This window comes from Squalius cephalus (genome assembly GCF_949319135.1).
Source record: "Squalius cephalus genome assembly, chromosome: 23".
Lineage (NCBI taxonomy): Eukaryota > Metazoa > Chordata > Actinopteri > Cypriniformes > Leuciscidae > Squalius > Squalius cephalus.
Window position 1 is genome coordinate 26,204,109 of NC_137144.1, and position 15,924 is coordinate 26,220,032.

General features: G+C 38.6%; 2 protein-coding genes across 4 annotated transcripts in view; both read left to right on the top strand.

Moving 5' to 3' along the window:
• The window catches only part of tead4 (TEA domain transcription factor 4), a 37,110-nt gene extending 35,118 nt beyond the window's left edge, over positions 1 to 1,992 (top strand). For all 3 annotated transcript variants that reach the window (XM_079858920.1, XM_079858922.1, XM_079858921.1), the window contains exon 12: positions 954 to 1,992. In XM_079858920.1, coding sequence (XP_079715046.1) covers positions 954 to 1,067 — 114 coding nt within the window. In that variant the 3' untranslated portion in view covers positions 1,068 to 1,992. The remainder of the gene's footprint in view (positions 1 to 953) is intronic.
• A 6,415-nt stretch (positions 1,993 to 8,407) lies between these two features.
• On the top strand, positions 8,408 to 12,520 carry mansc4 (MANSC domain containing 4). Its single transcript, XM_079860154.1, has 3 exons — positions 8,408 to 8,735; positions 9,736 to 9,870; positions 10,150 to 12,520. Exons 1-3 carry the CDS (start codon positions 8,504 to 8,506, stop codon positions 11,763 to 11,765), a joined length of 1,983 nt encoding a protein of 660 aa, XP_079716280.1. The 5' UTR covers positions 8,408 to 8,503; the 3' UTR covers positions 11,766 to 12,520.
• Positions 12,521 to 15,924: the final 3,404 nt, after the last annotated feature.

Sequence of the window (15,924 nt, forward strand, 5' to 3'; positions counted from 1 at the left end):
TGTGTGTGTGTGCGCGTGCGTCTGTGTATGTGTGTGTCTGTCTGTCTGTGTGTGTTTGTGAGTGAGTGAGTGTTTGTTAGTGCGTGTTTGTGAGTGTATGTACAGTATGTGTGAGTGTGTGTGTCTGTTAGTGTGTATGTGTGTGTCTGTGAGTGAGTGTGTGCGTCTGTGTGTATGAGTGTACAGTATGTGAGTGAGTGTGTATGTGAGTGTGTATGTGTGTGAGTGTATATGTGTGTGTGTGTGTGTGTGTGTGTGTGTGTGTGTGTATGCGTTTGTGTGTCTGTGAGTGAGTGTGTGCGTCTGTTTGTGAGTGTATGTGAGTGAGTGTGTATGTGAATGTGTGTGTGTGTGTGTGTGTGTGTGTGTATATGTGTGTGAGTGTGTGTGTCTGTGAGTGTGTATATGTGTGTGTGTCTGTAAGTGAGTGTGTACGTCTGTGTGTATGAGTGTATGTGAGTGAGTGTATGTGAGTGTGTATGTGAGTGAGTGTGTATGTGAGTGTGTGTGTGTGTGTGTGTGTGTATATGTGTGTGTGTGTGTGTGTGTGTGTGTGTGTGTGTGTGTGTCTGTGAGTGTGTATGTGTGTCTGAGTGAGTGTGTGTGTGTGTGTGTGTGTGTGTGTGTGTGTGTGTGTGTGTGTGTGTGTGTGTGTGTGTGTTGATTAGGTTAAGGGCAGGGTTAGGGTAAGGGTTCAGGTTAGCTGTGATGGGTAGGGTTGCATTGTGTCGAATGTCCTCACAAATTTAGATGTACAAGAATGATGGTTTACAAAGAAAGTAACTAATACATTGTTGGTATTCATACTGTCCACCCTTCAGTCAAACACCAGTGAGTTAAAATCAAGTCTCAAGTTGATCCTGTTTCACTCAGAAATATGTTGCATTAAGGAAGTGCTCTTTATTGACGAAACTCTCTTTGAATTCCCCCGGTTCTCTCTCTCTGTGTCGTAGGTGGTCACCAACAGAGACACTCTAGAAACCTTGCTATGCATCGCTTACGTGTTCGAGGTGTCCACCAGCGAGCACGGAGCCCAACACCACATCTACAGACTGCTGAAAGACTGAGACTGACAGTCCTGCAACACTACAGTGCCACAGCGCCACCTACAGGCCAAACGCCCAACGCCCTGCGCTTCTGCAGGAGTCACGAGGACACAGAGAGCAAACCACTCTCTAATAACACTCACTGTTCAGAGGCACAAGAAGAGAAGCTGCCGGAATCCCAAATCTGAATGTCATGACATCTGATTTTGTTTTTGGTCCCGCTTTATATTAAGTGGCTTTAAGGACTATGTGCTTCCATTGATAAATAAGTACTTATTGTGTTCATGTTGTATTGTAAAACACTTTTTGGTTACAGGTGTATTTGTTACAGTGTAATTAGATATTTAAGTACTGAATCATAATAATTAACTACATGTACTTACTATATGTGAACCTGGATCACAAAACCAGTCACATGTCGCACGGGTATATTTGTGGCAATAGCCAACAATACATTGTATGGGTCAAAATGATTGATTTTTATCTTTTATGCCAAAAATCATTAGGATATTAAGTAAAGATCATGTTCCATGAAGATATTTTGTAAATTTCCTACCGTAAATGCAACACAATAGCCAACATAAATGAACAACTTTAAAGGCGATTTTCTCAATGTTTCGATTTTTTTGCACCCTCAGATTTTCAAATTGTTGTATCTCGGCCAAATATTGTCCTGTCATAACAAACCATACATCAGTGGAAATTAATTTTCCATAATTCATATTTATTCAGCTTTCAGGTGATGTATAAATCTCAATTTTAAAAAAATTGACCCATGTGACTGGTTTTGTGGTCCAGGGTCACATATAGGGTTAGGGTAGGAAAAATGATAGTTGAATTTACTAAAATATTTTATGGTAAGTGGTTGCACACAATTGATTTTAGCTACATTTAAACAAATGCATTAAGTTGAACTTATTAAATTTTAGTTCAACTTAATGCATTTGTTTAAATGTAGCTTAAATCAACTGTGTGCAACCATTTACCATAAAATATTTTAGTAAATTCAACGAATCATTTTTTTCAGTGTAGGGTTGAGGGTTAGTTGCATGTAGTTATGCATCATTTACTGTTATTACTATGGTAAGTACATGTAACATATGTAACAAGGACACTGTAAAATAAAGTGTTACCAACACTGCTATCACTGCTGCTATTGAGGTGTGATAAGGGTAAGGTTAGGGACAGGTGTGGTTTAAGGGTGGGTTAAGGTGTAAGGGAAGGGTCAACAGTGTAATTACAAATGTAATTTATTATATTAATTACAGCTGTGATTACTTGCAGGCATTTTTAAAATATAAGTGCAATGTACAAATATGTATGTACACAATAAGTCAATTGTATCAAATAATTCATTTCAATGTTAGTACATAGTAGTTAAAGCCACTTAATAAAAAGTGGGACCTTTTTTCATTGTATAATGGGAACTGTAATAGGACGAAATGCATGTGAAATTTTTATCTTTTTCTTCATTTTCTTCATTTCATCTCATTTTAGCCCAAAAAGTGTTCGTGTAAGCGTTTGTTAGTATGGAATACAGCTGGGAATGATGGTCACTTACCTGACTAACCTAAAAGTGGACAAACAGCAGACTTTCCTTCATATATCAGGGCAAACGTGAACGCCAAACGACAGACTCAAGTACTGAATGTTGATGTGTTTTTCATAGATTTGCTACATTGTATATTTATCAGCCATATTCTTGGATGTGGAAAACTTTGACTTAAAACGGTCTAACCTGAATGAAATTCATATTGATATGAGGAAGCACTCGTGATGAGAGATTCATGGCTTTTCTCCACAAGGGCTTGTAAAAACAAACATGTAACTGCTTATTTTACCGGAATCTATTTCAGTACGGTCACCTTAAACACAAACGTGTCTGATAACAGTTTGATATTTGGAATAAAGAGCGTGTGTTATCCGTTAAAATTGATTTGAAGTTATTTCTGTTGTTCTGGTGCTCATAAATTTGTTTTAACTTCTAGTTCTATTAAGAAAAAGGGTACGTTTACATGACAACGATGTAAACGGAAAAGTTTTTCCATTGCGTTTTTGAAAATTTACGCGTTCGTCTTTACGCTGTCAAAAAGATCCCCGTTCACTCGGATCCGCGATAAGAGGAGAGGAGAAGTGCGTTGAGACTGGATGTAAAGTTGGGTTAGCAATGGAATATCCATGACGGATATTGTTACCTAATGGAAGCATGTAGATGATGAACCCTGGGGAACACCGTGTGAAACAGGGGCAGAAATGGACTTTGCCTGGTGGATATAGATGTAATTCTGATGGCCAGACAAGTAGGAAGTGAACCAGAATAGGGCAGTTCTGGTTCTATTAAGAAAAAGGTACATTTGCATGACAACGATGTAGGGAGACCGGGGATGGTTGTAACACGGGTCAGTTGTAACAATTCCAATCTGTCCAATCAGGAACTAGTTACAAATTACCTGATTCACTTCGCACATGCTCAGTTTAGTTCTTATTCCACATGTGATAAAGTAGAGCCCTGTGGCAGACACAGCACGTTAGAGTGGAAAAAACAATTTTGAGGTAAGAAAGTTACTTTTTTTGTTTTTGTTATGGGAATTTCTGCTTTGTAGTTAAACTCATCAAACTTTTATTATGTTTATTGTGTGTCTGTGTAGATATTTTCCTTGCAAGTTGTTAGTGCTAATGTTTTGCCTGTTAGCCGTAAGGTGAGCTAGTTCATGGCTACATGACTCTGGGTTAGTTGTAACAACATAGCCAATACTATAGACTTACAGTAACAACCGTGCTTACACAAATAGAATGTTCAAGTTCAAGTTAAATTTATTATGGGCAATTACTATGACAGAGTAACAACAGAGTCACACACACACACACACACACACACACACACACACACACACACACACACACACAATGTTCAAGTGTTCAATTTTATTATGGCCAATACTAACACTGGCAGTAACAAACATGCTAAAAAACAAACAATATTTGTGTTCAAGTTCAATTTATAATGGTCAATTACTATGACTGAGAGTGACAAACACACTGAGACTAAGAGTGACACACACACATCAGTTATATTGAAGAGTGACACACACACATCAGTTATATTGAAAAGTCAGTGTTGAATAAAACTTTTCAAAATATTTTTTTTGTCAAAATCCTTATTTCATTATGTTACATATCACCCCGGTGGATATCATAATGTTACATCTCACCCCAGGGTATGTTACAACTAACCCAGACTATGGGGTGAATTGTAACATTTCACTCCTCGTGTTTGAAACTAAACCATGCATTTTCTGTTTGTGTTGCAAAGATAATAGTTATGTCATTTAATAGCAGACACTTGTAACTAGTTTGGATCACATTTTGAACACACTGACTTCAAAGTACTACAAGATATAGACAGAAAGGTCAAAATTGTTACAACCATCCCCGGTCTCCCCCTACTAACTTTTCCATTGAGTTTTTGAAAAGTTTTGTTCACATGGATACACAAAAAACAACAATAAAAATAATAATAATGTTTATTTTATATATAGCACCTTTCTGTAAACTCAAGGTCGCGTTAAAATATTATAACAAGTAAACACAACAGCAGGCAAAGAGACAATACAGATACAATGAGCGTAGTTAACATAACATACATAACATGAAAAGATATGTCATCAATAGTCCTACAAGCTGATATGGATTTGGTGGGGAAAGGAGCAGTGTGTTGATAATGGATGTCAAGTTTGGTGTCATATGCGTAGCAATGGAAGTTAAAGCTATGATGGATAATGTTACCTAATGGAAGCATGTAGATGATAAAGAGAAAAGGTCCAATAACAGAACCCTGGGGAACACCGTGTGAGACAGGAGCAGTCGTGGACTTAACCTGGCGGATAGACGGATACTGACGGTCAGACAGGGAGGAAGTAACCCAGAAGAGGGCAGTTACAAAGATGAAATGAGAATATTGTGAGATATTGTGTCAAATGCAGAGGAAATGTCTAATAGAATTAAAATGCAAATTTAGTCATAAGGAGATCATTGACATTCCTATGTGCTGTCTCGGTGCTGTGGAGGTTGCAAAAGCCTGATTGGAAACATTCATAGAGGTTGTGAGATGACAAATCGCTGTGTGTGCGATGTCACTTTGTAAAGAAACACTACGCGATCGATAGACTGAACACGTAATACCTTATGCATGACGTCACTGTTTTCACAAAATTCGCCTTTTTGTATTTTACACAGAGATGATAACAGTTTCAGCTTGTACTTGGAAACCCGTTATCAAAAGTAAGCATTGTCAGGCCCCAAAATGGCGTCGTTATGTAAATGAACGGCCAGTAAAAAAAATCAGGTTTTAGTTGAAAACGGTGTTGTATAATCGCCCCCTTAGCACTAAAGGTCAAAATATTTAATTTTTGATCAAGCAACAAATTGTTAATAATTTACTATACTAGAAAGATGTTTTGCCTGAAACCGATTCTTTTTTGCAGGCTCTTAAAAGTATGAAATTTACTTCTTTTTTTGTAAAATACACAAAATTGAACAACAATACATCCATTGTCAACAGAATAGAGAGAAAAAAATAGTTAACAATAATTTGCTAATGACAGAAAAAGATAAATAAGAAAGATAAAGAACATGAGGCTAAGAAATTAATTAGACAAATTAAAGGCATTGCAAATTGAAGTCGTTCCACTTGCTTTCTTATATACTGAAGACGAAACATTTTTGTTGTGTATAGAATTTCCAAGTATTTAGAAAAAAAAGTTATGGTTACATCATGCAGAATATTATCATTAATACATGTGCCAATACACTTTCCAAAGTTTGTCCCTTGATGTCACAGCTCATGTTTGGGATCCTTCAGCCAATCAGCGTGGCACTTGAGTTTAAAGAGGATCTGGCGCCATCTAGTGGCAAAGACACTCCTACATGTTGTAGTTCATCATTCGTTTTTTATTATCATAATAAAATATAATACTATTTTTAATCGACATATATTGTAGGCTACTGATGCTGTGAAAATATTAGCATTCTGACTCATTTACAAAATGATCTGAACTCCAGTCTAACCTAAACCATGAAGAATCAATCCCAAAAATAAATGTAAGAATAAAAGTACTGGCATTCTTAATAATACCACTAGTTTGTACTCTGTTACTCTGTACTCTGATTTTCATAGTGCATGTCAAACTAAACATTTGCCCTTCAAACTGTGTTGTATTGTGTGCTCTCAGTTCCTGACCTGGCAGACTCGAGGCTGATCCCAGTGCAACAACTTCACCTTGGCGCTGAGAGCTCATTCTCCAGCCAGTGTTCGCAGCCTTCATAGATCTGCTGTATTTTGGAAAATGGAGTGTGAAAGCCACTCGGCAACCTGATCCAAGTGTCTTTTGGCAAACCTGTGGCTGTAACACACACAACGGGGAAAATAGTATCAGCTTCTGTGATTGGAAATCTGGCCCTGCACAGTTAGAATAATCCTCTCTGATTTCTCCAGAAGGAATCAAACACTTCTCATCTGAGGAACAAAGAGCCAATGGTGTTCCACAGGGCAAGCTGGCATGGGACGTGTCCCAGCTGACAAGAAAACACATTAAGTTATGAAAACGTTCCCAGCCGACACATAAACGACCTTAAACGTTGAAATACACCTGAAATATTGTCAGTTGTTATTAATATAACGTTGAATGCTAAATGGCTGAAAAAGGTTAACCAAATCAAATTTTTTTTATTTTTTTTTACAAGATCTGTTTGTTGAATCAACATTGTCTTCAACAACACTAAAAGATTGCTGCCTTACATTTTTAAGTACAATCAACTTGATTATTTAAGTCATTTCAAATTGAATTACATTAAACTGACTTTAAAAATTAGTTGAATCTTGTATAATAAAAAAAGGAAAAAATTGCTTAACTTATGATGAGTTAAAGCAATGTAAAAACAGTTGTTGTCATAATTACATCATTTTTTACAGTGAACAAAACAAAATAATAAAAAGTGCCTTTTAATTTTGATCATAATACCTGTGATGAATGTAGGTCTATATGTGAAAATGTAACTTTTATTATTATTATTATTATTAATGTATATTCTGAGTGTTCTCTGAACATTTAAAACTTTTTTCTTGGTTATGCGAACGTTAAGGGAACATTCCATTTTATAATTTTGTAAATATTATGGGAATGGTACTTTTTTTGAATGTTCCAAAACAAGTAACATTTAAAATGTTCAGGAAAAAATCATTCCTCCAATGATAGCATTTTTGTGCTAACATTTTCAGAACATCATTATAGAGAAAAAACATAACAAACATTCTATTAATGTTACTGAAAAAGCGTTTGTGTCATGTTCAAGCCAACAAAAATAGATTGTATAAAAAATTAAACAAACATTTAATTTTTTTTCTTAATGTTGTTGTAATGTAAAGATCTTTAGTTGCTGTTTTAATATGTGTTACTTTATAAAATAGCAAGAGCTGTTGTGCCCCTTTTGCCTAAAGTGATAAATAACGAGTGTACACTGTAAAAAAGCATTTCACAGTTTAGTTGTTTCAATGTAGGTTTTTAAAGTTGGCACAACTTAAAGTGGCTGAATTTGTTCATTCAACTTATGTTAAGTTTCACTGTCTCAACTAGTTTGTAAATTGGCTTAAGGAGAGTGTTTGCCACCTCAACTTAAAAACATACGTTGAATCACGTTCTCAACATTTATCGCGAGATCTCGTGTCTCGTGAAGTGCGCAGAAAGAAGACGTTCGTTGGCCATGGTGGAGGGCTTATCGGAACAAGACTGAAATCTTCCTCTTACAGTATATTTTGATGAGGTTTCGTCCAATAAAAAAGAAAAACATCGAAAGGCATCCAGTTGCTATGTTTGCAAATCTCCTCAGAGAACGCGACCGTTTACCAGCGGCGTGTATTTGGCGGATGAAAATTAGGCTATATAAACTTTGTTTCCTTATAGAAAAAGTCAAATGTATGTATTTATATATTTACACAATTCAGTTAGGTTTTGACTTCCTTTGAAGGGGTCAGACACAAGGCCACACAAGCTGCATTTTATAGAACGAAATTATTGTTTATAGGCTACAAAAAAGTTATAGAATTTGCATAGCGATTGCAGTTAATGGTTATATCGTGATTGTTTTGACACACACAAACAAATTTGGCTACAGCAAATAAAGAGCTTATTTTTTATAAAACCACTATCTGAGAATTTTCTTATTTGAATAAATAAATGAATGAATGTCTGGATGAACGAGGAGCACGGAATTAAAGGGGTGAGCTCTAAACTCTGGCGCGCTCTCGCTCGCTTCACGCGCGTTCATCATCATCATCATCATCATCATCATCATCACACCTGTTCCAGTCTGCGCAGGTTCCGCTCACCTGCGCCAGAAACACACGAGCGCGAGCGCTTCAAAACAACATGACTTGAGCTTCAGCCTCGCAGACCAGCCGAATGAAGCGCGCAATGACCGTGCCATGGAGTTTGCTGTGGATTCTGGGTTTGATCTGCTCCTCGGACTCCAGCTGCTCTCCGACATCTTACTATAAGAGCTGCTGGATCCGCAGATATCCAGGACTGTATATGGACATAGAGGAATCTCAGCGCAGAGGAGCTCATATCCTGAGGGTTTATCAGGACGAGTCTGCGCTCAAGTGCAGCAGAGCCTGCTGTCTTACACCAAACTGTGAGTTTATGCTTTAAACTGGAACAACTGACTAACTAAAGTAGCTCAAGAACACCCAAAAACGTCTGAATGTCATTGCATCAATAAAACATTAAAGCAAGTGTCATTTATTTGAAAGAAAGACAGCAAAACGTTTCACCAAAAAAGTTTGGTTGATTTAAGGATATAGTGCTAAACATGAAAACACGTGTTTGTAGTTAGAAGAACATGTTGATCTACACATGTGGTTCCTCTGCTAGATCTGTGTGAACTTGAGTGAACTGACTTCATACATCCACTAAAAATCACCGAAATAGTTGATCAAAAGAGAAAATGATGACGCAGAAAAGATCATACAGCATTTGCAATTACATTCAGATGTTTTAATTGACTAAGTGTGTCGAAAAAAATTGTCTTCATTGTGAATATTAGGCTATAACTTTCTTTTTAGCGTTTAAAACTAATTTTTGTGAAATGTTTAACTTGACAGAATTCTACTTTTTTAATCTAGTGCAATGAAAATTAGACAACACAAATGCTACATCATAATGCACGTAAAATAATACAGATATTCTGATATTTACATTTGCATGTATTAATATAGTAGATTACAAATTATGGAACATCACAAGTAATTTGTCATAATTATCAACAATATTCATAGTACTCAATGCCAAGTTTAAAGTATAAACTAGATTTGTTCACAAAGTTATAGCAGCTACTTTTGAATTTAATAAAAAAATAAATAGTAATATAGTAAGTGAAAATATTAATTTCAAAGTATATCTATTTATCAAATAGTATATCATATAACATTCAGGGTATTTGTTTCTTAACTAAATGAATGATTAAATAAATGAATTTTGACTTAAAATTAGAAATGCAATCAAATATTTTTTAAAGAATGTGGTTGCACTATATAATGGAAATGCATAAATCTAAGTACAATTCAGAATCTTCAACAGCCATAAAGACCTTGTTAAAAGACTTTTGTAAATTAATTTCTGAATTGCATGCACAGTCTCCTGCAACCTGGCTGTGTTTCATTTCAACACCACTCAGGACAGTGTGAACTGCTTTCATCTGCAATGTCCGACCGCTGAGAGCTGCATTCCTCACCGCAGAGGAAATGTCATCCTCTATAATGTCACTAAAGGTGAGAAACTGCACACCAAACTCTACTTTGGTTTGAAGAAATGTAAAACCATGATGATCTTTCCTTTCTTTTAATGAGGATTGAATGCGTACACCAAACGTCTTCAACATAAAGATCAAAACAAGACATTTCTACATAATTTAAATCTGAAAAAGTGTGCACTAGAATTGAAACTACATGCATTTAGCGTGGAAACACTTAAGATGAAATGAACATTCCCTCAGCCTACAAGTATAAAGCTTGTTCATTAATAATCTGATTGCGATGTCTGGTTCTCAGGTGTGGATCCGGACCTGTTGGTGTTCGGGAAGCACTTCACCACCAACGTGCGTGTTCTGCCTCACATGTCTTCCTCGCGGCTCAATGTTTCAGAGCCGCTGACCTCTGACAAGCGTCAGTTCAACTATCCACCCGTCCGCTCCATCAGTCCTCCCTCCACTAGTACAAAAAAACCTACAACCCCCCAGCAAACCACTCGAGCTGTTCCTACTACACTTGAAGTACAACATAACCTCCCTCGATGTGCTACAACAACTCAGAGCACATCAGAACACATCATATCAACTACGTCACTCAATCCCCAACAGACGACTACTACGCCACAGTGGGAATCAACAAACCTGCATCATATTACACAAACCACCTCTCAGACGGATGAACCTGATACAAGTACTGACACTTTAAACCACAGCATACCAAACCCCTCGACTACAGCCCACCCAAGCTCTACAACTGACTACTTTGACTCTACTTTGACCTCCATCCCAATCAATGAAGCTCTTACTACCCAACAGCCTTTGGGATTACAAACTGCATCTCTACAGACTACAAAATCTTTAGCGACGGCTTCTCAAAACACTATGCAATCTTTTGCCAAGACTACCTCGCTATCCAAGTCGGATGAGTATCTAGAAACTACAGCTGTTTTCAAGACAGTTACTTCCCAGACTTCACAATCGGAAACCTTAACAAACGCAAAGCCTTTGACTTCTGCAAACGTGCCCTTACAAACCCAAACTCAAAATACCCCTGCATATGAGACAATAGCTCAAAGCACGTCAGAGCATGTTATATCAACTACGTCACAGCCTAAAATGGACTCTACGCTCAATCCCCAACAGACGACTACTACGCCACAGTGGACGACCACAAAGCCCTTAACATCTGCAAACGTGCCCTTTCAAACATCATCCCAAAATACCCCTGCATATGAGACAATACAAGCTACAACTGTTCAAAGCACATCAGAGCATGTTATATCAACTACGTCACAGCCTAAAATGGACTCTACACCCAATCCCCAACAGACGACTACTACGCCACAGTGGACGACCACAAAGCCCTTAACATCTGCAAATGTGCCCTTTCAAACATCAACCCAAAATACCCCTGCATATGAGACTTCTACCCCAACCCAAACTACGATTCTACCCCAACCAAAACAGACAATTAGCAGCGACACAAGAACCACCAGTCCTACAATCACCACTGATGACTCTACAACCCCTAGACACCTGACCCTAACTTTTACACACACCCGTATGGGCAAATCAGCAAATAGTCTGAGTTCTTCCCCTACTAGCAGCATGATGGATAGTCAACCGTACCCCAACGACACGAAGGGTTACATCAGCCGAAACATCACTACAGGTGACGTACCTCGACCCGTTGGGGACGGAGGAAGCTTGACATCGGTGTGGCATTTGGCGGCCAACACCGTACTAGTGGCCTTAGCGACTTGCGCTACCGTCACATTCTGCTGCTGTTGTTCGGTGTTCGCGGCTCTGAGCTGGAGAGGCCGGAGGCGACGCAAGGGCAGGTACAGGACAAATCTGAGGGGCAAGAGAGGATCAATGAGACTCATCAAATACGTCATTGTGAGGGAAAGCTCGTAAAGCAGGGTTCCTTGGGTTAAGCTCGAAGCCTAATCAAACACGCCTGAACGAGCTAACCGGTGAGTTTGATACAGGTTGGAGCTAAACTCTAAAGTATAGTGGCCCTCCAGGCCCAGATTAGGAGAAACCATTCATAACCAGTGGCTGCGTCCGAAATTGCATAGTCTCTAGGTACTTCCCTTGAATATGTAATTAATATGAATATGATATAATGTAACCCATGATAATATGAATGTAATACAGATGTACTACATTCACATTCATGTTGTCAGACACTTCAGTTGAAACAGACAGAAATGAGGCAGGAAAGAGTCAGGAAAGAAACATGAAACAGACAGAAAACCGACAGGAATGAGACAGAAAATAGACAAGATTTAGACAAAAAACAGACAGGAATTAGACCGGGAACAGACAGGAATGAGACAGAAAACCGACAGGAATGAGACCGGGAACAGACAGGAATGAGACAGAAAACAGACAAGAATTAGACCGGGAACAGACAGGAATGAGACAGAAAACCGACAGGAATGAGACAGAAAACTGACAGGAATGAGACCAAAAACCGACAGGAATGAGACAGAAAACAGACAAGAATGAGACAGAAAACAGACAAGAATGAGACCGGGAACAGACAGGAATGAGACAGAAAACAGACAGGAATGAGACCGGGAACAGACAGGAATGAGACAGAAAACAGACAGGAATGAGACCGGGAACAGACAGGAATGAGACAGAAAACAGACAGGAATGAGACCGGGAACAGACAGGAATGAGACAGAAAACAGACAAGAATTAGACCGGGAACAGACAGGAATGAGACAGAAAACAGACAAGAATTAGACCGGGAACAGACAGGAATGAGACAGAAAACCGACAGGAATGAGACAGAAAACCGACAGGAATGAGACAGAAAACCGACAGGAATGAGACCAAAAACCGACAGGAATGAGACCAAAAACCGACAGGAATGAGACAGAAAACCGACAGGAATGAGACAGAAAACCGACAGGAATGAGACAGAAAACCGACAGGAATGAGACCAAAAACCGACAGGAATGAGACAGAAAACTGACAGGAATGAGACCGAAAACTGACAGGAATGAGACCAAAAACCGACAGGAATGAGACAGAAAACCGACAGGAATGAGACAGAAAACCGACAGGAATGAGACCAAAAACCGACAGGAATGAGACAGAAAACCGACAGGAATGAGACCGAAAACAGACAGGAATGAGACCGAAAACTGACAGGAATGAGACCGAAAACAGACAGGAATTAGACCGAAAACTGACAAGAATGAGACCAAAAACAGACAGGAATGAGACCAAAAACAGACAGGAATGAGACCGAAAACAGACAGGAATTAGACCGGAAACAGACAGGAATTAGACCGAAAACAGACAGGAATGAGACCGAAAACTGACAGGAATTAGACCGAAAACAGACAGGAATGAGACCGGAAACAGACAGGAATTAGACCGGAAACAGACAGGAATTAGACCGAAAACAGACAGGAATTAGACCGAAAACTGACAAGAATGAGACCAAAAACAGACAGGAATGAGACCAAAAACCGACAGGAATGAGACAGAAAATAGACAAGAATGAGACCGAAAACAGACAGGAATTAGACCGGAAACAGACAGGAATTAGACCAGAAACGGAAAGGAAAGAAACAGGAATGAGACCAGACACAGACAGTAGTACTGTAGGTCATCCGACTACTGTTTTATGAATACTGTGAATTCAGACATACTACTCTTTTTACACTTGTTTTTCGCCCACTTTATAGCAGGGACGTATGTGATTTCAGATGCAGCCCTTGTGTTGTAGATGCTGCTAATGTGGTTTAATTCAAACTGAAGGTGGCTCACTTTCAAAACCACCAGAGGTGATCGTTCATTTTATAACTTGTTGTACAGTATATGATCAAACATGCTCCGCTAAACATATTACTCATAAGCTTTCTTTTGAGTGCCATCCATGGACTATAATAAGGAACTATGGAGTTACAGGATTCACCAGAGGACTTCAAAATACATTCTGGATCATTGGTTTGTCAACATGAGCATTTAAAAAGACACAGATAAAGGTTAAATGTTTACAATTTTCAAAATATAAAGATTGATTATTATGGTGCAAAACCTAGTATACTGCCTATATAGACAAGTGCTATGGAACTACTAGATGGGCAGAAGCTCACATTCAGATATATATATAAATGTCCCATTAGTGGCTGTTTCTATGGGCCTCTATACGTAATCCGTCCGCCATATTGGAACAGTCAAAGCCGGTCGGTGAACATTTGGGAGCAAGTTGACAGTGCGCCTGCAATTGTAGTTAGACGCATGTATGAATATATATCCGGAATAGACTTGCTAAACTAACACAATACAACAAGCACATCATTAAAAAGTACCATAGTAAAAACCTGTACTATTGAGATAATGCATATAAAAACACAAACCAACACATTCTCACCGGTGACAGGTTATCCCATTTCTTTGGGATTTTCAATCTCGGTGGTTTCACAACCAGAAGCTGTACAATGTTGAAGCATCATTGATTCTTACTGTGAGGGACGACACGCTGACTGTTCCAAGATGGCGGCGCGCCGACTCATGCTCACAATTGATTCTAAACTAATGAGACCATACTTTGGATAATTACAAGTAATTAATGCAAAAGTAAACGACACTCGTTTTGTTTCACAGAGCTTGTTGCAATGCATTCTGGGAATTGCATTCTCTGTAAATGATGAATGTTGCTTTATAATTTGGCAAAAATAAGGTATCGTACAATGTGTTAAAATACCACCTACGGAGGCTACACTAGGTTTTGGAACAGATTTCAGCAACAACATTTTGTTTTATAAAGTGAATGCATGAATGTATGTATTTTATGGAAGTCTAACTGTCTTTCTTGGGCAGTCTTGTGCATGATGACTTGTATTTTAATAAAACACCAGTTCAGTCGAGAACACCTGACAGTTTTGTTTTCAAAAGGCAGTTATTTGCTAAGTGCTTTAAGATGCGCAAGACTAACGCCGCCGCTTTCCACGTCCAAATGGAGCCGGCCGGAACTTCTCGCTGAGGAGTTTGGTTTCTCCTTTCCCAGAAGTGACAGCTCATAGCAGGAACTAATGGAGTACTGGGATATTTTTACTAGATGTTGGCTCAAAGCGTCCTTTCAGTGGGGTGCTGGTAATGGCACTTGAACCTTCAAGGGCGTGTTTTGAGTGCAGTGAGTTCTTGTAATGTTCTAGGGGTAATTGTTTCGAGATAAGAACTGAACTGACCCAGTTTATACAAACTAAACATACTGTCTGTTATCTAAATCAATAGTGGGAAAAAAGTTCATGTTCTCACTCTAATCTCATTCCAACCTTGCTTTATTTTCTTTCTTCATAAAATAAAAAAGGCAGAATGACTCAAAATATCTCAAATTTTATATGCTCTTTTATTTTTAATGATGTTGCATTGCAATCGCTCATGTGAAATGCAAACCAGGGAATAGGGTTCCCACCCACTGAAGTTTTGTCCCGTATCCAATGAATTTAAAGTCCCCCTGTGGGGAAAATCCAGTTTTTAATGTTGTTTATCTGACTATGTTGTGTTTTAAGACAAACCATGTGTAAATTCATAAGTCGACACCATTGCTGAGTATTTTCCCCTTAAAACTGCAGTGAACCAAAGACAGTCTCAAAAACACACTTTGAAATCGCTGGTGTTTCTGACGTCACAAACTACCTTGTAACCAATCAGATCAACGTGTGATCGTCAACCAGTGCTGCGTTCCAGTCCACTTTTAGACACGCACTTGCGAACTTCCCTAAGCACTTCCCCTCGGGGGAATCCCTGCCGCCATTTTGAAGTGCGTTCCACTTCGTGAAGTGGACGAGGGAAGTTTATATGGACAGACCCTCGTTCCCTCGATTTTGACCGAGGGAGCGAGTCTACTTCAAATGTACACTTCAGGCACCTATATGTCCCACAATGCAGTACGATTGTGACGTCACCACAGATCTCGTCTAATCACCACCACAACAGACAACTCTATGATATATTAATTATATTTTTTTTAAATTTAAAACAACCCAAACACACCTATAAACATTTGGATGCTGCATTAAACAAATTCTTAAAGGGAACAAAATGT

Excerpts from the sequence above, each read along its gene's own strand:
- mansc4 (XM_079860154.1), top strand. The coding sequence starts at position 8,504 with ATGAAGCGCGCAATGACCGTGCCATGGAGTTTGCTGTGGATTCTGGGT. Across the intron at positions 8,736-9,735 it reads CTGCTGTCTTACACCAAACT|TCTCCTGCAACCTGGCTGTG; the intron begins GTGAGTTTATGC and ends TTGCATGCACAG. Across the intron at positions 9,871-10,149 it reads CCTCTATAATGTCACTAAAG|GTGTGGATCCGGACCTGTTG; the intron begins GTGAGAAACTGC and ends TCTGGTTCTCAG.